Source organism: Vespa mandarinia, chromosome 12 (assembly GCF_050613455.1).
Source record: "Vespa mandarinia isolate Hongniang chromosome 12, ASM5061345v1, whole genome shotgun sequence".
NCBI lineage: Eukaryota > Metazoa > Arthropoda > Insecta > Hymenoptera > Vespidae > Vespa > Vespa mandarinia.
The window spans coordinates 794,776-816,467 of NC_140821.1; the positions used below are offsets into that span (position 1 = coordinate 794,776).

A 21,692-nucleotide genomic window follows, 5' to 3' on the forward strand; every position below is an offset into this window, starting at 1 on the left:
ATAAAAACGTGCTTGCAAACGTAAACTCGTGAATACCGATAAATGTTATTTTTTTATTAGCAATGCAGGACCAAATTTTATTTAGTGAAATATATGGCAACGAGGAAGATAATATATATGTTAGATCAAAAGGTGAATTACTTTTTTTTATTAAAAATATCTTTAATAAATAACATTTATCATATCTCTAATATATAATTGTCGTTATGAGGTTAGATCGCTCGTCGATAATTAATTTACAAACTGGCTCGAAAAATGCAAAGTCCTTATTATCTGGAATTTTGTCGATTATCAAAGACGTTTTTTTACCTCAAGGATTTCCTGACAGTGTTCATCCTGATTACATTCCTTATCAAATATGGGATACAGTGCAGGTTAGAATTCTTATGTAAAAGAATAGACGAGCGAACGAGTTCTATTTGTCGTTATATGTTTAAAAAAATAGAATTTAATTTAAGAAAAATTGTAATAATGTAATAGGCATTTGCAAGTACCATAATGGGTACTCTCACAACTCATTCAATTATGCAAGGAGTAGGTGTTGGAGAATCTACTGCGACACCTTTAGCTGCAGCAATAACTTGGATTTTAAAAGATGGAACTGGTATGGTCGGGCGCATAATTTTTGCATGGTGGAACGGGTAAGCTATATAAATGTTTTACTATGTGAACCGCTCATAAAAACTGTTAATAAGTTTTATCTTGTAATCGATGTCAACATGACAAATCTTAAATATTATCAATCTACGATGTAACTTGTTCTTTCTATTATAAACATTCTGATCTATTAGGACTGACCTAGATGGACAATGTAAAAAATGGAGATTGTTTGCGGATATTCTTAATGATGTGGCAATGGGCATGGAATTACTAATACCTTATTTCTCAGCTCATTCAATGGCCATATTGTGTGCTTCAACCGCAATGAAGTCTATTGTTGGTGTAGCCGGTGGTGCAACCAGAGCTGCATTAACGCAACATCAGGTTTCCTGCAAAATATTAATTCATTTCCCATATAAATATCATTGAAAGACATTATTTGTAATTAACATGTTATATTTTATGTTAGGCCTTACAAAACAATTTGGCAGATGTATCAGCTAAAGATGGAAGTCAAGAAACCTGTGTTAATCTTGTTGCATCTTTTGTTGGAATTTTCATACTGTCGTACATTTATGATGGACGGTAATTTTATTTGATTTACTCTTCTACAAATTATTTATTACTGTCTTGTATGAATTTTTTCTTTACAGATATTTATTAGAATTATATGTCTTCTTGGTGGCAGTGCATTTATATGCCAATTATTCAGCAGTTAAAGCTTTACGGTTAAACACATTAAATGAAGATCGTCTTGCTTTGTTAGTTAAATATTATCTTATTCATGAAACCGTTCTTGATGCGGCAGAAATTAATAAAAAAGAATCTGTTTTCCTTTTGGGGAAACCTAGTAAGAATAATTCCCATTTTTATTCTAATAATATCTAAGACAATTTCAATACCAATTTTATTCTTTTTTCTAGCAAAAGATATATGTGGTTTTCATATAAAATTAGGAGTATCACTTTCATATATTTTTAAAAGAAATGGCAATGATACATTGGAAGATTTTCTAAAAGATTTTCAACATAAAGAATATTTAATATTTGTGGATATTAAGGAAAAAATTATTTTTGTGGTACTAAAAAAAAACATAGAACAGAATGAAATATTAAAAGCATACTTTCATGCTTGCCTTTGTGGCATATTAACAAGTATGACACAACGACTTCCAATTGTAAGTTTTTTGATTGTTCACAATTGTCCTTTCATTTTTTCTCGTTAACTTATTGACTACTTATATGTTTTCTTTTAGGAATTGTTATTAACGACTGAAACATATAAACCTTCATTTCCTTTAATACGTATATATCTTCTTTCTAAGAAATATCATAGCTCTTTTTCATCCATAGAAACTACCTTTTATGATACAAATACTATTATTGAAAAAGAGTATCAAACCTTTGTAAAACATTTAGATGACAAAGGTACGTAATGATAATGAATAGTAGAATAATGTTTATATAAAATACATTGAATATTTTTAGGATGGAATTTGAAGATTAATCTTTTACCCATGAATTCATGGAGATGTGTATGGAAAAAATCCCAAAAATAAAGATCAAGAGAGAGAGAGAGAGAGAAAGAGAGAGAGAGAGAGAGAGAGAAATAGAGAGATAGAGAGAGAGAGAGAGAGAGAGAGAGAGAGAGAGAGAGAGAGAGAGAGAGAGAGAGAGAGAGAGAGAGAGAGAGAGAGAGAGAGAGAGAGAGAGAGAGAGAGAGAGAGAGAGAGAGAGAGAGAGAGAGAGAGAGAGAGAGAGAGAGAGAGAGAGAGAGAGAGAGAGAGAGAGAGAGAGAGAGAGAGAGAGAGAGAGAGAGAGAGAGAGAGAGAGAGAGAGAGAGAGAGAGAGAGAGAGAGAGAGAGAGAGAGAGAGAGAGAGAAAGAGAGAAAGAGAGAGAGTAAACTTTATTTCTAGCATTTTATAAAAATATGACACACCTTTTTTTAAATCTGTACAGTAGTCTTAGAAAATTTGAACTAAGACTCTTGTTCCTGTTTTGGACCAGTTTGTGATAAATGTTTCACTATATCGACCCAATCCCACCCTCGTGGTCTCTCTCCTTTTCCATCTGCTTTATTCCATTGTCTACGTTTTTGAGCTTTGCTTAGTTGTTCTTTCTTTGGCCTTTTTACAGCTTCTTCCGCCTTTACGATAAAGAAATTTTTAATTCTTATATATTTCTTTGTTACAATGTAACAGAATATTAAATACATATTTTTTTCATTTACCTGTTGATTCTCATTTGATATTTTAAGTTTACTGGTTTGTGAATTTATTTCTGCAATAGAATCTGGTTGCATAGATAATAATTCTGTAAGATGCTCTTGAACATACTGGAACAACGTATATGTCATGGCACTACCTAACCATTGATCTGCTTCTGCTTCTAATTGTTTCACTAATTCATCCTTTACTTCTTGCACACTATATATTCCAATTATTTACCTTTAATCAAAACCATAGAATACGAAAAAAATCAGATGACCTTGTGAACTCACTTACATGTGCTTATTGTAAAATGTATTCATATTGATGTTTGGCCTTTCAGATGGATATGTCGCACTCCATGAAATTTCCAATAGGAATGACTTCATGTCATTATCTTCTCCATACTGTATATAAAAATATATTTAGACGTAAATATTTACATTAAAAGTGACGTTTTTTCTTTTTCAAATTTTACAAAAAAAAAAAAAAAAAAAAAAAAAGACTTGGCAAAATGTCAAAAGTTGCTGGGGTCTAATTTTACATAAATTAATTCTCGAATTTTTAATTAATATTCACAAGAGTACAAATAATGATGATTCGACGTAAGAAAAATTTGTTTTTCAAGTGAAAATGAAACTTTTGCAATATATCAAACCTTGTATTGGAAGGTAGTCGGTGTTAACTGATTAAATGCTGGATCACCCTCATAAATAGAAAGTAGCACTTCTCTTTCTTCCTCTTGTAATTCGACATCACTCATTTCCTTATTCCAACTATTTTATTCTTTATAATTTTACACGTTTATATCTCAAGGTCCGATCATGCGTTTTAGTTAGGTTAGAAATAAACTTCAACAAAGCTCCAGTTAATATTATAGATGGCGTCATTCTAAAAAGATATATATAGAATGAAACCTGTGCGACTTCAGCGATAGGTATGGAGAATATATGAATTACAAGGTACAAGCGGAGAATAATGTTGCATACTACTGTTGTATATTATATAGTAATAGTAATAATGTAAAAATATTAATAAATATAAAAAGAAATTTTTCTCCTGTAGGAAAAAATTATGAAGAAATGCAGTGTTGGGAATTTTATTTCATAGATAGTGTGGAAACGAACTAATGATTTGATTTTTATAAAAATAATGTATAATATACAAGTATATATTCACTATTTATTATTTTTGACCAAATAATTGATTTTAATTACAAAATATATATACTTTATATACATTTCTTCATAGTATTTGATTGTGCTAATTATCTCAGATTGAAGTTGTTTTTTTCAGCATGAAAAAGTGTTTTTATGTGGCAATAAATAAAAGAATAATATTTTCTTCACGTAGTAATATTTATCAATGTTATGTATCAAAAATATTATTTATTTAAAAGTTCTATTGAATAATTTCGTTGCAAAGGATCGACATGTTTACAAGCAAGAATGGAGTATGCAAATTGAAATATGCAAAGGCGCAATTAACGCTTAATTAGATTCATTCTAGAAGGAAGTTACGAAGTGCAAAACGAATATATCAAGCTTAGCACAGCTGCATTCTATATAACCAGCTGTAAATCACTCAGCTGATCGATGACGCGCAGTCGCAAATACAATTCAATACAAAAAAAAAAAAAAGAAAAAATATAAAAACATATAAAAGAAAAAAGAGAGAACAAAAAATCAACTTTTTCAGGTGGTCAATTGTTTCTCATACGTTTTCTTGCGATCACTTCTACATTGGCTTTACTTCGTGAAATATAGGATAGAATTTGACGATTAGAAAATCTATTTGAAAGAGATTGAAAAATATTTCGTAGATAAGATTTATATAGATTCGTCCGTTCCATATATGGTTAGATTTCCGACGAAAATGTTTGTATCATTAACTTGATACAATTAAGAAAGAAATAATCGTGTTCGATAGGGAATATTACGAGTAGAACGGACAAAAGCAGTGAAGAAGTAACAAAAGATTCGTGAAAAGAGAAGTTGAAGGAAATAGAAAAAAATTTCTCTTGTAGACGCCATTATTGCTTCCCTCTGTCGTAACCAACGTAAAACGTATAGCCACGTACTTACGTGATTGTGTACAAACTCTGTTATCATTAAATGAAATTAAAGAAATATCTGAAAGAATTATTTGATTAGTCTGTATGTAAGAGGCACGTAGAAAACGTTAATCATAAATTTGTTGCACCAATTTATTTTTAAGTGTTTATTTTTTGAGAATTTAACAACAAACTTCGTAAACCTAACCGTTCGTTCTTTAGGAAAGTTATGAAGCAACGATAAAATGTATGTATTTAAACCGTTTGTCATTGTGAGGCATCGTTCACGATGCCTAGAACGGCCAAAAGCAAGAAGCGGACACAGAATAGTGTGCGATCATAAAAATCTTTATTCCTATGGCGGATTTAATCCATGCATCGCCGATTATGATCGTGACATGAGAAATGATCGCATATGGCTCTCTAGTAAACCACTTTTCAAAGAAATTTGGAAATTTAATTTGGCCACGAATCAATGGAAACGTTTACCTGGACGAGAAAATTTGCCAGATGAACTAGCATCTAACGCAGTGATTTTGAAGGGCAATGCATTGATAGTTTATGGTGGAACAGGTGTACCCTTTGGTGACAGCTGTAACAATCAGCTTTATGTGTGTAACGTCGATGATGGCAAAACAACAATAGTGCCAGCAAAGGGTGACATGCCAAAACCACAATACGGACAAGCTCTGCTATTTCACGAGCCATATCTTTATACCATTGGTGGTACAACTGGCCGAGAATATACTTGCGATATTCACAGATTTAATTTTAAAACTGGACTGTGGGAAAAGGTATACATTTGTACTGGAAAGGATTTGTCAGAACCAATGGGACGATATAGGCACGAGCTTGGATTTGATGGAAAGAATATTTATGTTATAGGTGGAGGTACTGATTCTGAAGCTTTTAGTTTAGCAGTAAGTATTTTTTGTGCGAATACTATAATACTTCTTACAAATACTAAATATATATACACATATATATATATATATACATGGATTTTAAGGAAATACCAACTTTTAATCTGGAAAAAAGAAAATGGACAATTTTAAATACTCAGGGAGATAGCGAAGATAATACAATTCCTGCTCCTAGACGCTGTCATGGCATAGTCCAATATATGGATGAAAAGACAGGTGTAACTTATGTTGTTATTTCTGGAGGTACGAATGGTACTTTTGTCTTTTCCGATGTTTGGAGACTAGACTTGAGTGAAATGCAATGGACTTGCCTAAGAAAATGTAAACTTCCACGTCCCTTATTCTTTCATTCTGCTGCTTTAACTCCTCAAGGTCGTATGTATACTTTTGGTGGTGTAAGCATGCATCGCGATAAAGTAAGTATCATTTTATCATTCTTGTACAAATAATATTATATTAAAGCTTTTGTCATTTTATCATTTTCTAAAATGTTTATTGCAGGCAGCAAGAACAGATGCTATTTATGCTGTTTGGTTAACAATACCTAAATTATCTGAAATATGTTGGCTAGCATTAAATTATTACATTTCGGATTTGAGAAAAAGATCACCCGATAAATTGCTTCACATTGGTATACCATTAAAATTCGTTCGAAGACTCGATCCTTGCATATAATCTACTTTACACTAACATTTGAGATACTTGTCATATATTTTGGAACATTGGTCATTATTATCGGTTATTTATCGCATGAACATTATAATTATCTTTCAATATTGCTAGAATTTATTCATAGTATTTTTTAAAAGCTTCTTTTAAAGTATTTTTTAAAAAGTAATTTTTTAAGCTTTTTTTTTTAAATCAGTACAATAACGTAAGAAAACAATAACCAATTTTTATATCTAACGGAATTAATCAAGTTCTAAATTTTATTAACATTATTTTATTATGGAATTATTTGATATACGAAAAAAAAAAATTTTTACCTTGCTAGAGAAAGAATATTAAAAATTATTAGAAGTATCATGTTCATGAATTTTTACATTATAAAATTTCTATAGTATCATAAAGTAATTGTATATAAAAAAGATGGATTATAATTGAAAATTTATAAAATATTTACATCGATGATTAATACTTGTTCCAAACTCTATTTTAAAAGTTAATAATGTTATTCCAAACAAATGATATTCTCTTATATACTAAGTTATAAAATATTTCAAAAATACTTGAACATAGAATTGTATATTTTAAAAATTAAGATCAGATACTATAGGAGAAAAGTATAAAAAATTGTAATTAAAAATCTGCAGATTTGTTGTATTCATTTTTTTTTTTTTTTTTTTTTTTTTTTATTAGAGGTTAAATAATGAAATAGTAAATGAGTTAAATAGTTATTTAAATAATTTAATAATAAGAATTCTTTCATTAACAATCTGCGTATATAAATAATGATTATCTGCAAATAAATTGCAGTAAAAGAAGTTAATCTATTGTGAAAATTTTACACTTGAAAGTAATGAAAACGTATAAGTGTCTACGTTCATTATTGCAGTTATGCAACTATACTTCGTAAATAAAATTATGCTTGTCGTACAACGTTCGTGTATTGATTCAATGAATTTAACGAGAAAATAACAATAAAAAAATAAATTAATTTGTATCAACGCATGCGAAAATGTGTGAATAAAATCGGGAGGAAAAGAAAAGAACGCAATAACGACGTAATATCTTTGTATATTTCGACGTTGCTCGTGCGCATCGATCTTGCGCATATATAACGAGCTCGACCAAATTCGTACTTACTCGGCTCGAGTCGGCCAAGTCAGAGATGCACGAGTCTTTCGGAGTGGGATGGTTAGTGTTTCGTGACTTACTTCATTTCCAGCCGAGTGTTCGTTCTTTCAACTCTGTTGAAGGACAACGGCATCGTTCGTCATACCTTTAACATCTCCGTCTCTCGAAAAATTCACTCTCATGCGTTCAGTGTATCCAAACGCAGTACATCTCGAAATGTACAACGAAGTGTTAATGTAGTATTTATTGCAAGTCGTGGAACGACGGAGACGCCATTCACGTGCTGGACGTCGCGAAACCGATATCGGACATAGGAAGTGCTACAACAGCTCGCGTGGCTCGAGGTACTTGCAAGGAGAATAATTCGAATAAGAATTTTTTTTTCCTTTCGATATGGAACAGAAGAGGCTGTACAAGGTGGTGCTCACAGGAGGTAAATAGCTTTACATTATAGTCCTATCGTCCTTTCTTTTATCAACCATTTGTCTCTTTACCGATCTTAACTTACATTTTTCTACATCTCGTTAAATGTTTTCAATAAAACGAAAGAGTTCTAAGATCTTTTCTTTAAAAGTCATCGTTATTAAATAGATAGATCTCCAATGAAAATCTTAAAGCGGATAATATTCTCTCTTTCTATCTTTCTCTCTCTCTCTCTCTCTCTCTCTCTCTCTCTCTCTCTCTCTCTCTCTCTCTCTCTCTCTCTCTCTCGCGTTCTCGAGGGACCACGTGCTCGTCTTTTCACCTACGACCGATGTTATATCCGCTCTTGCATAATAGTTCTCTTTTTTCTTCTACCTTAGTTATATTCTTTTCACGTGAAAACTATTATCATTACAATTTTTATTTGTACTTTTTTTTTCTTTTTTTTTTTTTTTAATTTTTTTTCCCCTTTCCAAAACACGATTACAAATAATCAAACGGGCTTATCTTCCTTTTTCCGCCATCCTCTCGTACGTGAACGCATTTTTAATTGGTCCGTTTTTAGTACGCAGCGGCGAATACACAACGAATAAACTTTGTCGTCGATGTATTTTCTCTTTCTTTCTTTTTTTTTTTTTTCTTTTTTTATTTTTTTATTTTCCTTTTACCGTTGTTCGATGCAACATTTATTGTACGTTATTCATTCTGTCAGACTAGGTTCCTCTTTCTATAGAGAAAGAGAGGAGAGAATATCGATCGAATTTGTAGCGAACGATACAGGTAGAAAGATGACAGCAACAACGATGCCGCGTAATACGACAATGGTACTTCCATCATAAAATCCCGCGTGCTTTTAAATTATTCGAAAGTCTTTTTCAACAGAAGAATAAACAAGGATGAGGGAAAAAAGGACGTTTGAAAGAGAAGAGGAGAGAGAAAGAGAGAGAGAGAAAGAAAGAAAGAAAGAAAGAAAGAAATATTTTTTCGTCGACAACATACTCGTAAAAAAGTCGATCCAAGAAAGATGAAAGGGATAATCTGTCAGTAGTTAAATGAAAAACCATCTTTTCTCTTTCACTTTTAATCCTTTACTTGTAACATTTCATTTTATTTGAGGAAAATAATTTGTTTGTTTATTCTTACTTTCACGTTAAACTGCACACATTTCAGAATGAAATAAAATTAGAAAAAAGAAAATCCATGACAATATCTATATCAAAGAAATATTATTAATTCTAATAGATATCTCCAAAATCGTATATTTTTTAAAGATATTTTTGGAAAACTTATAAGGTACTATGAGGGTTAATAATCATTTTTTTCGGTTCACTTTGATGCCTATTAATAGATTTTTTTCTTTTTGGAATAAAGTTTAGCAACGCAAAAAAGAGAAAAATCGGCTTAACAGAAAGACAAGCGGATTTCATAATTTAATAAACTATACTCTATAGCACGTACAAGGACGCGTGACGTGCATCTTCAATTATGATAATACTCACGCATGACATTGTAATTAGATAAGATTTCGAAGTAGAAAATTTCATTAGGAATCTTTAGAATGGCTTTAAATTGAGAATGTGATATCTAAACTTTGATTGGAAATTAAAAAAAAAAAGAAATTTGTATTAAACGTTTGTTGTATTTTGCACGTATTGAAATGTGTAAATATATTTGTAATCATATCGATGGAACACGAAACAATCACGAAACTAGTTTACTTTAGCGAATAATCGATTATGCAGAGGTAGATACTTACCGTGACTGAACATTAAATGACGTGATCGTCTTATCCCTCACGCAAATCACTTTGATTATTTAATTCCTTCGATTTTTTTTTTTTTTTTTTTTTTTTTTTTTTTTTTTTTTTTGTTTATTATGCTCACGAGATAGTACGATATCATGATGTAGTTGCATTAAATATGATTTACCATCAAACATTTAAAAGACATAAATAGGTAATAAATTTTTTGACAGGATCATGACTTTGTTCAGGTTTATATATATTTATAGCTAACTTAAAAGTTACGCGAAGGATTTATACAGGCATTCAGAACATCGTCGTCATTCCTTTTAAAAGAATTATTCTATGTACGTCGAGTTTAAAAAAGAAAAAGAAAAAAAAAGAAAAAAGAAAAATAAATGCGACGAACAATTTCAAATCATGTTAACGATAGATTAGTTCACGTGCATAGTAGTAATAATACTAGTTTACGACAATTCAAACCAGTTACGAATGAATAAAAGTTTAGATTGTAATTTGACGAGAAGAACCACTTCTCACGAACTTGCGTCACCTTTCAATAACATTAAGATTTCAACTCAATGAACATTATACATTTGTCCTTAGACTATTATATTGTTGAAGTGTAAATGCATATGACCTTTGAGAAAATATACCATTGATAATATTATCATTTTTAAATAACAAATAATCATACTTAAAACAACATTTTGCGTTTAATATTTCATAAGCGTTTCCTTTTTTTTGTATATGTAAATATAAACATAGCACGAAGAATGGTAATTATTGTCTTAAGCTATTGTGTTACATATCGATCTATTGTAGCTTGCGAATAGTAACAATGACAACGGAAAAAGAGAGAGAGAGAGGATCATATTTATAGAGCAGGCTCGTAAAATACAATGGAAAATTTTTCATTTCATCAAGTGTTAGGTACATTATTATACGAAGGTAACAGAATAGAAAAGATGCCCTTCTGGAATTTTTAAACAAACGATGACCAATGCTCGGGGACACTAGTAGTTAATAGTTTGTTGGATTTCGAGCGATTCTAAAAGCGCATTGCAAACATATTATCATAATCCATATAACATTGTGTGCTTTATATCTATTATTCATCATTTTCCATGAAATTTTTTATATATTGAATCGATCGACAAAAATATAATCAAATATTCAAACGTGTCGTTGTAACACGTAAGGAAGTTTTCTATCGATATCGCTTATAATGAATGTGCTCGCATTTAATTGCATTTGGCCACGATGTGTTCTTCGTCTTACGTCGTTTCTATTTATGCCAAACGAGTTCAATAGCCACGTGGTGAAAATCAAGGTTCTTCGTCATTGCTTTTATAACGCGATTCGATGATTTCATTCTCGATTGAAAGTATCGTTCGTTATATATACTAATCGATTAACATTTTTATTTTTACAGGACCGTGCGGCGGAAAGACGACAGGACAGACACGGCTTTGTACGTTCTTCGAAAATATGGGATGGAAGGTAGGCATTCAATATACATTTTTTTTTAGTTTGGGTTTTGAAGGAGATAAAAAAAGAAAAGAAAAGAAAAAGACAGAACCATATGTACGTCGCCGTGGTAATCGGATGACATCCATAATGAAGTTCTTCCTCGTAATGATCTCTCTGTTTCGTGCATCGACTCAATCCTAATTACTCAAATTGTAATTTTACCCCTGAAAAACACGGTTCGATAAAAAGAAAGGAAAGATTGAATGGTACGAACGAAGACGAAAGTAACTTACGATGTTTAATTAACAAGAAAAATTTCAAAAGCAATCCAATCACTAAATAATAATAATAATAATAATAATAATAATAATAATAATAATAATAATAATAACAGCAACAACAACAACAACAACAACAACAATAATAATAATAATAATAATAATAATAATAATAATAATAATAATAATAATAATAATAATAATAATAATAATAATAGTAATAATAAAGAAGCGCGTCGAAAAATGATAGACTCGTCTCGTCGTGATCTCATCTTATCCGAGACAAGAGATAAGAAAAAATAAAAAAAGGGAGCGTTCTGATATTTCGCTTTGCTCGTACCAATCCTATATATAATGCATATACACTTTGGACGTTCTTCTTTGAAGCTGCTAGAGACTTGAGCCAGACAACGAGGGGAGCTTTTTTTCCCTCTTTACAATTTTCTTGGCCTTGACGCGTCGTTCTTGGCCATTTATCGCTACGGGGTTTCTCGTTCAGGTTGATTTTAAACGATCAGCGGATAAAACCAGGGCATATTGTTTCCAAACAATGTGTCCTTCCTCTCGAAGCTTGTTTCCAATTTTCTATTTTATTTAAAAAATAAATATATATAAAAAAAAGAGAATAGATAGATGAGAGAGAAAGAGAGGGGGAGGGAGAAGAAAAAAACCGATCTTTATTTCCTTTCTACGTCATCTTTTATATTGATTAAAAAAGGGGAAGTATTTGGCTGGTGGAGTGGGAGTGTAGAGGGAGGGGAAAAACAGAGACAAAGAAAAAAAAGAAAATGAAAGGAGTAAATGGTTTTGGGGTTTGAGTTACCCTTCGTTGTGGATTCGATAGAGCGGTGGTTGTCTTCTTTTTCAGGTGTTCCGTGTTCCCGAGACAGCGACTGTGCTGCTCAGGTATGCAATTACACGATACCAAATTTACAAACGGAATCGAGAGAAAGAGAAAATCGTGTATATATTGAGAAGATGACGATGACGATAAGTGGAGGATGACCAAATTCTGAGGATACCTCCTTTATATATATATATATATGTATATATATATATATATAATATATATAGAAAAAAAGCAACAAAAAAGGAATTCGGCACATTAGCGAAAAGATTCGTTGCAGTTATGACAATGTAATTTTTTAAAACAAAACACGTGTAGTTACATATTTATCTAAATTTTGATGATTAATTTCCTCATAAGGATCCTCGATTTTTCGTCTCGTACAAATGAAATTAGAATATTTTCATGTAATCACGTCGCGATTTATACAATCTCGTTTAAATACGTTTAGATTTATCAAGAGACCCACAACACTCGTCTCGAATTTTTATTGGATTATTGGTATATTTCAATGAAAATTCGTGACGTATAAATTTTTATTGGAAGATCGATTTATCAAATATCTAAATTTCAATTTCGTCGAAAGTCGAGACGCTGTTTGTGTTAAAACGAGTAAAAGAGAAGAGAAAAAGAAATACGTGGTAGAACGTTCCACCGATATATAGATATAATATTATTAATAATAACAATAATATTAATAATAATAATAATATATAGTAATAGCAACATAATATCATGAAATGACGTCGTCTCGAATTTCGCTGATAATGTAGACGAACGAATTGTGATTCGTTTTATGCCGAATTCCAAAATACTTTTTTTTTTTTCTTTTTTTTTTCTTTTTTTCTTTTTTTTTTTTTTTTTTTTTTTTTTTTCCTTTTAACCACATGCACACAATATATTCACATTCATAGATGTATTTTACAAGAGGTCTCATCTTCCCTCTGCTCTTTTCCATTTCAGTGGCGGCGTCAAGTTTTCAGACCTGAACGCTGAAGAAGGTGAGTTCTGCTTGTATTTCTTTTTGTCTTCTCGGAAAAAAAAAGAAAAAGATGCTTTACATATACTTATCGTTGTACGAATAGCGATATATATATATCTGCTCTATATATATATATATATATATATATATATATATATATGCATCGTTTTTAATCGACGCTTAATTAGTCCCCACTGAAGCGAGGCGTCATTTTTGAATCAGCAGATCACGATCCGATACGATATTTGTTATAGACATTATTTTAATCCTTGGAAAAGATTTAATTAAAATGTCGATGATTATTTTCACGGACAGCAGAGTTGGTAGGACGTTGTACTCTATATTGTTTATGTTGATCCAAGAATTACAGTCTACCTTCTCGTCGATGCTGGTGCTGATGCTGATGCTGATGCTGATGCTGATGCTGATGCTGATGCTGATGCTGATGCTGATGCTGATGCTGATACTGCAAAACGTGTACAGATCGCGGAATCGAAACACGAGATAGTAAAACCTCTATTTTGTTATCGATCGACGACTTTACGCACGACTACCTCTCGTGATTTCCATTTCTCCTATATCCTATCGTCCTTCGTTCACTAAATTATTACCTTTTTTGCATTTCTAGCCTTCAATAGTCAACAGATTTTTATTCGAGGATTTCTTCCGTTTCTTGGAGGATTTTTTTTCTTTTTTCCTTTCTTTTTCTTTGTTATTTTAGCCTTGAATTAAGTCGAACAATTCACAAGGATCACGATGAAAATTTATTAAAATCACGAGCAACGATCATCTTTCATTTAGAGATACTTCTTTAGCAAAATACAAATGCGTTTCGTTTAGTAACATTGCCAAGAAATTTTCTCGAGATCGTTCTTAGAACCTGCGACGTGAATTTATTCGACTCGTTTAATAATAATTTTTTTTATTATTATTATTATTATTTAAATTAAATCGAAGAAAGTAATTCGTTCGATATACTGTACTACCTATAGATTTTTCAAACGGCTCTAAGACATAGATATAGTCAGTTGATCGGGGCAAAGAGGCCATCGATGCTATTTCTAGGCAGATCAATGACACGTTTGATATGTTTTCGTTTTTTATCATTGAAAATTTCCACATAGTAGTCTATAAAAGATTCTCTCTCTCTCTCTCTCTCTCTCTCTCTCTCTCTCTCTCCTCTCTTTCTCTCTGATATAATGATAAAGAGAGAGAGAGAGAGCTTTGTGTCGTGTAAAAAAAAGAAAATTTAGTAAAGCTAGAAAACGAAAAGATAATATCGAAGTATTACCTGTTGCACGTTAGATTTCACGTAATAGATTTTTTCATTGAAATTATTTATGTAAATAATGTTCCCAAAGGGATGAGAAGAGAGTTATCAGGCGTTCGATTTTCAAAAAGTTTCACTATTGTTTCACGTAGAAATTATTATAGAACGTTTATGAAACGAAGTTAGTATGTGTATATACATATATGTATATGTGTTCTGACGCATGTTTTCTTGGGGGTGTTTCAAACGAGAAGAAAACTATGTCGACACGAACGCACACCATCTGGTTATTGCGTAAAAGAAAATACGGCGACCTGCCAAAATTCTTGCTCGATTCGACTTGAAAATCATGCGACGTGCGATTTCTCGAACGTCCGATCATTGTTCATCTAGTAAATTTAATCTCTTTTTTTTTTTTGTCTTTATTTATTCATTTATTTATTTCTTCTTTTTTTACACCACTTCCCTTTTTTTTCTTTAAGCTATTACATTCTCATATCAGAGATTACTTTATCGATCAAGGTCAGACAAATTTTCCACTTGTTTTTTGCTATCTCATTTCCATTCCATTGAGATCATTAGGATATTGCCTTTAGATTTATATTAACAGATAGAACGAGAATGTAGCGACTCTATGCAAATCGTTTCAAACTATAAATATTTCATTGAAACAGTTTGCTAAAGAAGTTAATTGGTATGTTAATATTATCGAACGTTTGAAATATTACTTGGAAATTATTAATCGAGCATGTTCGTTGAAAGAAATATATAATATTATGACAAAAGGATCTATATATAAAGAATATTAATTAAGAATTGTTTCTATAGATCACTTTTTTCGTCGATCTTAATCGTACCAAGATTTCACGATTTGATAATAAAACGGAAAAGAAAATAACGACGATATATCGTAATCGATAGATAAGAATCCATTAAGTTACGTTATCGAAAGCTATACGAGCTTACCTACGTAAGTTTTCTGAGTGATTATGATCTATGAGCGTAGAAAGAAACATAGTGTGACGTTTTCTCTTTCATTGGATATCTTGTTCCTTTCCAATATTATCGACTTTGTTATATAAGGGCAAGAAACATGCGCATTAGTTTCTAATTTCTTGTCCTTGAATTGCATGAAATACATTAATCCGGCTTCCGAAAAAGAGATATACCCATACCATCCCTTTGGCTTCGGAAATCTTATTTTCTTTTCTTTTCAAGGATTAACAATAATATCCGTGTCTTAACGATAAACTCGGTCTCTTTAATTAACATTGTAACCAAATCTTTATTTATATTATATATTTATTGGTTAGACATCAATGAGCTTCGAAAATGTTCAAGTGGTAAACACGGTTCGTAAATATGTCTAAAAATAATCTTTATTTAGGATGAGTATTTATTGCTTTATTATTGATGAATATTTATTGATCGCAAAGTACGTACGTATGTACTACATAACACAAACGAAACCTTTGGAGTCTCTTTGACTGGATATTGGACTCCAATGATTTCTTAATCGATAAGATCGAATCTTATGGGTTGACGATCGTTTCAATCTCGTATAAGTGGCCAATTTAAGATATAAATAAATCTGTCTTTGGTCTCATCATATTATATTATCGTCTCATCACTTGCAACGGGCTAACTAGCTCGTTCATTCTTTGGCAATAAACCAATTCACGATCTTTCTGTGGCTTCGCGCTACAGTGAAATTAATTTTCGATTTAAAAAAAGACATGGGTGGAGTGGGAGAGGAGGTTGGTTAAAAAGCGAACAATTCTTCTTGCCAGAGATTTTACGTGCCGAACGTGTGCTGGTACATGCCATTTAGAAGTAAAATAAACATACAAATCATTGTTGAGTTTTTTCTTCTTCTCTCTTCCTTTTTTTTTCTTTTATAAACTTTGAATAACTTTTACGATTTAATTTACGGTGCCACGCCGATAACGTATCTTTATCGCGACAAACAGTTTTCGTGGTTTATATATATATATATATAAATATACGTACTATGATGCTGTTAAAACTTTTTTCTGAAAATGAGGAAGAAGATGAAGAAGAAGAAATATTTAAGTCCACATGACTATCTCTCATTTAAAAGGGGTAATAGAGAAAAAAGGGAGATTGTTTTCGTAGCAAGGTGAAGGTCAAAGAGCGAAAGTGTGATACGCGGCTGCTGTTTGGAGCAAATCGATACCCTACTGCCTCCCTCCTTGTGTTATCTCAACCCCGTACTTTCGCCCTTATAAATCCAAGAAACTTCTTTCGAACTTGTGCGCAACCATGTTTACCGCCTGCGTAACATCAACAATAAAATAGTTTTCAAAGCGAAGAAGGAAATGTTCTTTTCAAGAATAATGTTCTCTTTTTCTTTTCTCTTCGTTTATCTATTTTTTGTTTTGTTTTATAGCTTTTCTTCTTGAAAAATATTAACTACATAAAAAGATATAAATGGTTATGATTTACTTGGAAAGAGATTGATTACGCACAACGAAAGATAAAAAAATATCTTCTTCGTACTTTAATCAGATTTATGTCTTTGTAAATCATTAGATATCGTAAAAGGGTTGTAACGATCGAGTCAGAAAAATTTATTTAATATACATAAAAAAGGAAAAGAAAAAATAATAAATTAGCAATCTTAAGGTCGTGGCACACCTGTTATCCATCTATACATCATTAATTATCCGTCGATTTATGTATGGTATAACGATCGTTTTCTTTTGAACGTACATGTTCGAAACGTGTTAATGCATCTTTCACGACGTTGCGAATGTGTATCTCGTAGTTATGTAATTAGTGTCGATTAGAACGTTCCGGTTTATTAGAGAACTGAGAATTACAAATAATTTATTCTCGTAATATCTAATACGGTTTTAGCAGAACGATGTAAATCGTGCTCGTCTGAAGTACCAAACAAAAAGAAATTGGAAGATAACGCAAAGTGGCCAGAGATTTTGGAAGTCGATTCGAGTAAGGGTGAGTTCTCGATACGACGACGACGACGACGAGATTATCTCTCGTTATAAAAAATAAAAATAAAAATAAAAATAAAAATAAAAAAGAAAAAAAAAAAAAAAGAAAAAAGAGAATACTCGAAAGGTAACCGAGTCGCCGGAAAAAGAATATGCGTTGTTTTGTATAATGTTAGATAAACGGAGAAAAAGGAAATCCTCGATGTTGGCTTTATCATGAGTATCGTGATAAGCTTCGACTCTGCAAGATCGTCTTACATATCTGTCATCTTTTAAATTATATTACGAGAGAGGAAAGAGAGAGAGAGAGAGAGAGAGAGAGAGAGAGAGAGAGAGAGAGAGAAAGAGAATAAAAGAAACAATATCCAGAAGAGATAACAATATATAAATTAGTTCTATTTTTTTTTCTGTTTTCTTTAGATATATCCGCGCTTATCAGGCGACTCGGACCGATCGAAAATATACGTGTATATATATATTAGGAAAGAGAACACGTTAGAAGTTCGATCTTTTGCTAGAACGGCTCTACCTCATCTTCGCTGCTAGAGAAGGCTGTCTTGATCCTGTGAATGATCGAACGATATCGACTCAAACGTAATTTACGTAAAAGCAGAAAAGTATATGTATATGTAGGTACATATACAAGTATATGTACCTACAGCTTCATCTTTCATCCTTCTTTTCTTAAATCTCTTCTCTCTAGGATCTTATGTTTCAACAAACGAAAACACTGATAGTGTTTAACGTTACGTCAATTACAATTTGAAAATAAACACGCAGAAATATGAAATTAGGAGGAAATTTTTATGTTCCATCAAGTTTATTATTAATCTTTCTTAAAACAGTTTATGGCATTATCTATCGTGAAAAAAATTATCCATGGAAAAATGATAACTATGAATGTATAAGACATAATCATCATTCGTACGTTCATATACCATATGAAAGAAATAATCGGATGGCAATAAAAAGTATATTTTGTAGCCAGCTGCAGTGGGTAGAACAGATGCTTTTACCAGTATGATGCTTCTTGCATTTGGCACAATTACTACCATCACACATTAGTAGTCATGCGTATATCACATCTTATTTCTTGATTCATTTAATTTATAGATCATCTTGAAGGAATACAATTTGATTCTCTTCGTCTTCGACGTCTTCGTGCAATCGATATTCGTACAAAATTCTCTAAACTGTTGAACTCTTGTAGACGATCACGTATAGACACACATACATACACACCCGTACTTTTTAATTCGTTCTTTTTCATTGACGTTTCTCTTACGACTTTTGTTACAGGATTCAAATTTCAAGAGAATCTCTTACGTACGATGATACAGATTGAAAATACTTTTTTTCAATTAGGCGAAAGCTGTTCGAGAAATTGCCTTATAATCTGTGATCGTGGTGCCATGGATGCATCGGCATGTAAGTTTACGCTTATAAAACGATATATTTACTTTTTCGTAATAAGACATCGATCGAGTTTTTATTTTTTTTTATTTTTTTCTAAATATAAAATTACATCCAATAGTTATCTCGAAGGATAAATGGGAATTGATGATGGCTTCTAATGGTTGGAACAACGTGGAGTTGAGAGATAATCGATATAATCAGATCATACATATGGTATCCGCAGCGAATGGCGCAGAAGATTTTTATTCCACCGAGGATCATGCTTGTCGTTCGGAAGGCGTCGAACTTGCAAGAGAATTAGATTACAAAGCTGCGGCGGCTTGGGTCGGGCATCCTTACTTTGACGTGATTGACAATTCGCAAGATTTCGAAATGAAACTCTGTCGTATGATCGAATGCGTTTGTCAGAAGCTAGGTATCGATACGGGTGATCGATTACGTTCTAGCAGTTGTAAGGTCAAGTTCCTCGTAAAAGGTCCTCTACCGTTGGACAACGAATTCCCGCCATTCCAGGACTTCGATGTCGTACATAACTACCTCCAAAGTAATAATCCAAAAATGCAGGCTCGTCTGCGAAAACGTGGTCAAAAAGGTAATTTTTTTTAACGTCTGTTCAAATTAAATAAATAAATAAATAAATAAATAAATAAATAAATAAATAGACGAATGAATGAAGCAAAAAGAATAAGGGACGATAAAAAAAAAAAGATAATAAATAAATGGAAAATAAAAATAAAAGATGAAAGAAACGAATCCTTTCGTTTCGATGTTATTTCTTCTTTCAAGGTCACTGGTCTTACATTCATACCATCAGACGACCAAAAATGTGTGGTCAAGTTATCGAGGTAAAAACCCAATTAACACACAGAGACTATCTAAATATGTTAGCGCAACGCGATGATTCCCACTTCACTATCTTCAAAAGACGACGTTGTTTCCTTATCAATAATCAGTATTTTCAGCTGGATATATATAAAGAACCGGCACATCCAAGGTAAGTTTCCTGACAAATTTATTTTTGAGCCCATCGATGTAAAAAATTTAGCTTTAATTTAACTTTAGATGCCGAGGTCTCATGTTACTCGAAACTTATACGGCGTTGACGGGAGACGATTTGAAAAATATCCTACCACAGTTCCTTATTATTGAGAAAGAAGTTACCGGGAATCCCGATTATAGCATGTTCAATCTTAGTTTGCGAGAAGAATGGAATAGCACGAATAAATATTGCCACAATTTGCATGGTATGTATTGATATAAAAAAAAAAAAAAAATAGGTAACTATTGAATCGGCACGTATAATGTATAAATAAAAAAATCTTCGAGAATGTAATCCTCTGTTTCCTTACGTCATAGGAAAGTGAGAATTTCTTTCACCTGCCAATTTTAAATTGTACAGATTACGCTCTTGCAGGATTGCCGCCAGATTCTGGACTGCTGGAGAATAAACGTCTTAATCTTTCAGATGTGAAAGATTCTTCTACGACTAGGAAACAAGTTAATGGAGTTGATTTTAGGATCGGTGGTATAGAACGCGATGTAAATAATGTTATCAATGTAGAACCAAATGGTATTAACGGTGTGGAAAATGGAGATAGTAAATATTCCGATTTAAATAATGTAAAGAGCAATCAAGAGAGTCAAATGCGTCTATGTAATAGTCCAATGAAAAAATTAAATGATTTGCCACAAGAAAAGCAAGTCGAAGAACATAATAAGAATGGCTTTCACGGTAGCGTTAAAGCATAGCAGTGACAATACAGAGAAAGAAAGAGAGAGAGAGAGAAAGAGAATGAGAATGAGTGAGTGTAAAAACAGAGAGAGAAAAAGTTGAATAATTTCCAGAAGAAAAAGATGTCATATATTTTATCGGCACTGGCAAAATTACACATTATATAAAAAAGAATTTACATAAAAAGATTATTTTTTAATCGATCCTACGTGTTACACATTTGGATATCTTCCATTAATAGAATGCACTTAAGGATTCAATCGTGACTTGTGTTCTTCGTTGATCCATCAACAAGTGATGTCCAATGAAATACCAACTATTTTTACACTTGAATAATGTTTCACTTCCTTATTTACTATGTATTTTACTACCAAAAGTATTGTCTTGATTTTTAATTAAGGAAATTACTATGAATGATTCTGATAATATATATATATATATATATATATATATATATATATATATATATAAAATTTTTGCGGTATAAAAAAACAAAAGGAGCACGTGATTGTATGATTTTTTGAAATAGAACGTACAATCAACAAATTTTCTCAATAAAATCTATTGTCATTTTCTCCATAGTAATTAACATCTTTCCCATTAAATGTCTAAAACTTACGAAGAAAATAAAAATAAAAATAAAAAAAAAAAAAAAAAAACCAAAATAAATTATATAAAATAAAATAAAAATCAACAATTACCAAGAAACTTTTATCATAACTTTCGAATTTCAAATAATAGCGTGAGAATATTAAATGGTAGCTTAATTTACGGATGTGGTGGTATTAATTATCATAGATATATATGTGACTATCTTCTGTCGACTGTAAGATGCACATTGCTTGTCTATTGATTATTATCTTGTAGATTAAAAAAGAAAAAAAAAAGAGTAAAAAAGTGATGGAAAAAGTATGTTTCAACGATTGTAATGTTCTGTAACATACAAAAATTACGTATTTATAACATAAAAAAAAA

The 21,692-nt window shown here is 31.5% G+C and overlaps 5 protein-coding genes across 17 annotated transcripts in view; 3 read left to right on the forward strand and 2 right to left on the reverse strand.

Annotated features, from left to right (window-relative positions):
• Traf4 (TNF receptor associated factor 4) overlaps positions 1–989 on the reverse strand; it is a 27,739-nt gene extending 26,750 nt beyond the window's left edge. The window contains exon 1 of the mRNA XM_035882755.2: positions 878–989. The gene's annotated coding sequence lies outside the window, so the exon portion shown is untranslated. The remainder of the gene's footprint in view (positions 1–877) is intronic.
• The window catches only part of LOC118448867 (RUS family member 1), a 3,505-nt gene extending 1,215 nt beyond the window's left edge, over positions 1–2,290 (forward strand). For 3 of the 6 annotated variants that reach the window (XM_035882741.2, XM_085660636.1, XM_035882745.2), the window contains exons 2-10: positions 61–132; positions 217–374; positions 481–641; positions 792–984; positions 1,070–1,185; positions 1,254–1,450; positions 1,524–1,777; positions 1,856–2,027; positions 2,088–2,279. In XM_035882741.2, the coding sequence (XP_035738634.1) occupies positions 63–132; positions 217–374; positions 481–641; positions 792–984; positions 1,070–1,185; positions 1,254–1,450; positions 1,524–1,777; positions 1,856–2,027; positions 2,088–2,158 (1,392 nt within the window). In that variant the 5' untranslated portion in view covers positions 61–62 and the 3' untranslated portion in view covers positions 2,159–2,279. Of the gene's footprint in view, positions 1–60; positions 133–216; positions 375–480; positions 642–791; positions 985–1,069; positions 1,186–1,253; positions 1,451–1,523; positions 1,778–1,855; positions 2,028–2,087 lie in introns of those variants that run through there. The other 3 variants (XM_035882744.2, XM_035882743.2, XM_085660637.1) reach the window with 3 other exon arrangements.
• Positions 850–3,695, reverse strand: LOC118448909 (RWD domain-containing protein 4). Of its 3 annotated transcripts, XR_014982818.1 has the most exons (6): positions 3,466–3,695; positions 3,105–3,214; positions 2,831–3,026; positions 2,540–2,746; positions 1,077–1,100; positions 850–989 (listed from the first exon to the last, which is right to left on the reverse strand). XR_014982818.1 is itself a non-coding variant. In XM_035882833.2 (5 exons), the coding sequence occupies exons 1-4, from the start codon at positions 3,568–3,570 to the stop codon at positions 2,579–2,581; spliced, it is 579 nt and encodes a 192-aa protein (XP_035738726.1). In that variant the 5' UTR covers positions 3,571–3,693; the 3' UTR covers positions 878–989; positions 2,540–2,578. The 3 variants fall into 3 exon arrangements, 2 of the variants coding, with proteins under 2 accessions (XP_035738726.1, XP_085516765.1); XM_035882833.2 differs by lacking the exon at positions 1,077–1,100 and having other exon boundaries at positions 878–989; positions 3,466–3,693; XM_085660639.1 differs by lacking the exons at positions 850–989; positions 1,077–1,100 and adding an exon at positions 1,312–1,447.
• An 805-nt stretch (positions 3,696–4,500) lies between these two features.
• slim (scruin like at the midline) lies at positions 4,501–6,759 on the forward strand. 2 transcript variants are annotated; one of them, XM_035882783.2, is made up of 4 exons: positions 4,501–4,974; positions 5,083–5,780; positions 5,870–6,199; positions 6,285–6,759. In XM_035882783.2, the coding sequence occupies exons 2-4, from the start codon at positions 5,106–5,108 to the stop codon at positions 6,456–6,458; spliced, it is 1,179 nt and encodes a 392-aa protein (XP_035738676.1). In that variant the 5' UTR covers positions 4,501–4,974; positions 5,083–5,105; the 3' UTR covers positions 6,459–6,759. The 2 variants fall into 2 exon arrangements, with proteins under 2 accessions (XP_035738676.1, XP_035738675.1); XM_035882782.2 differs by having other exon boundaries at positions 4,502–5,780; positions 6,285–6,756.
• A 460-nt stretch (positions 6,760–7,219) lies between these two features.
• On the forward strand, positions 7,220–21,162 carry Ttd14 (TRPL translocation defect 14). 5 transcript variants are annotated; one of them, XM_035882715.2, is made up of 10 exons: positions 7,220–8,013; positions 11,180–11,247; positions 12,364–12,401; positions 13,306–13,343; positions 17,478–17,573; positions 18,869–18,997; positions 19,104–19,577; positions 19,772–19,979; positions 20,048–20,229; positions 20,385–21,162. In XM_035882715.2, exons 1-10 carry the CDS (start codon positions 7,974–7,976, stop codon positions 20,732–20,734), a joined length of 1,623 nt encoding a protein of 540 aa, XP_035738608.2. In that variant the 5' UTR covers positions 7,220–7,973; the 3' UTR covers positions 20,735–21,162. The 5 variants fall into 5 exon arrangements, with proteins under 5 accessions (XP_035738608.2, XP_035738610.2, XP_035738612.2 ...); XM_035882717.2 differs by lacking the exon at positions 17,478–17,573 and having other exon boundaries at positions 7,227–8,013; positions 20,385–21,160; XM_085660634.1 differs by lacking the exon at positions 17,478–17,573 and having other exon boundaries at positions 7,234–8,013; positions 20,400–21,159.
• The last annotated feature ends 530 nt before the right edge of the window (positions 21,163–21,692 follow it).

What these genes read in the sequence shown, in the direction of transcription:
- slim (XM_035882783.2), top strand. Translation starts at nt 5,106, where the DNA reads ATGTATGTATTTAAACCGTTTGTCATTGTGAGGCATCGTTCACGATGC. An exon ending in CTGAAGCTTTTAGTTTAGCA is followed by an intron (nt 5,781 to 5,869) that starts GTAAGTATTTTT and finishes ATGGATTTTAAG; the next exon opens with GAAATACCAACTTTTAATCT. An exon ending in TAAGCATGCATCGCGATAAA is followed by an intron (nt 6,200 to 6,284) that starts GTAAGTATCATT and finishes TGTTTATTGCAG; the next exon opens with GCAGCAAGAACAGATGCTAT.
- Ttd14 (XM_035882715.2), top strand. Translation starts at nt 7,974, where the DNA reads ATGGAACAGAAGAGGCTGTACAAGGTGGTGCTCACAGGAG. An exon ending in TGCCATGGATGCATCGGCAT is followed by an intron (nt 18,998 to 19,103) that starts GTAAGTTTACGC and finishes TACATCCAATAG; the next exon opens with TTATCTCGAAGGATAAATGG. An exon ending in GCGAAAACGTGGTCAAAAAG is followed by an intron (nt 19,578 to 19,771) that starts GTAATTTTTTTT and finishes TCTTCTTTCAAG; the next exon opens with GTCACTGGTCTTACATTCAT.
- LOC118448909 (XM_035882833.2), bottom strand. Translation starts at nt 3,570, where the DNA reads ATGAGTGATGTCGAATTACAAGAGGAAGAAAGAGAAGTGCTACTTTCT. An exon ending in CGACTACCTTCCAATACAAG is followed by an intron (nt 3,215 to 3,465) that starts GTTTGATATATT and finishes TTTTATATACAG; the next exon opens with TATGGAGAAGATAATGACAT. An exon ending in ACATTTTACAATAAGCACAT is followed by an intron (nt 3,027 to 3,104) that starts GTAAGTGAGTTC and finishes TGGAATATATAG; the next exon opens with TGTGCAAGAAGTAAAGGATG.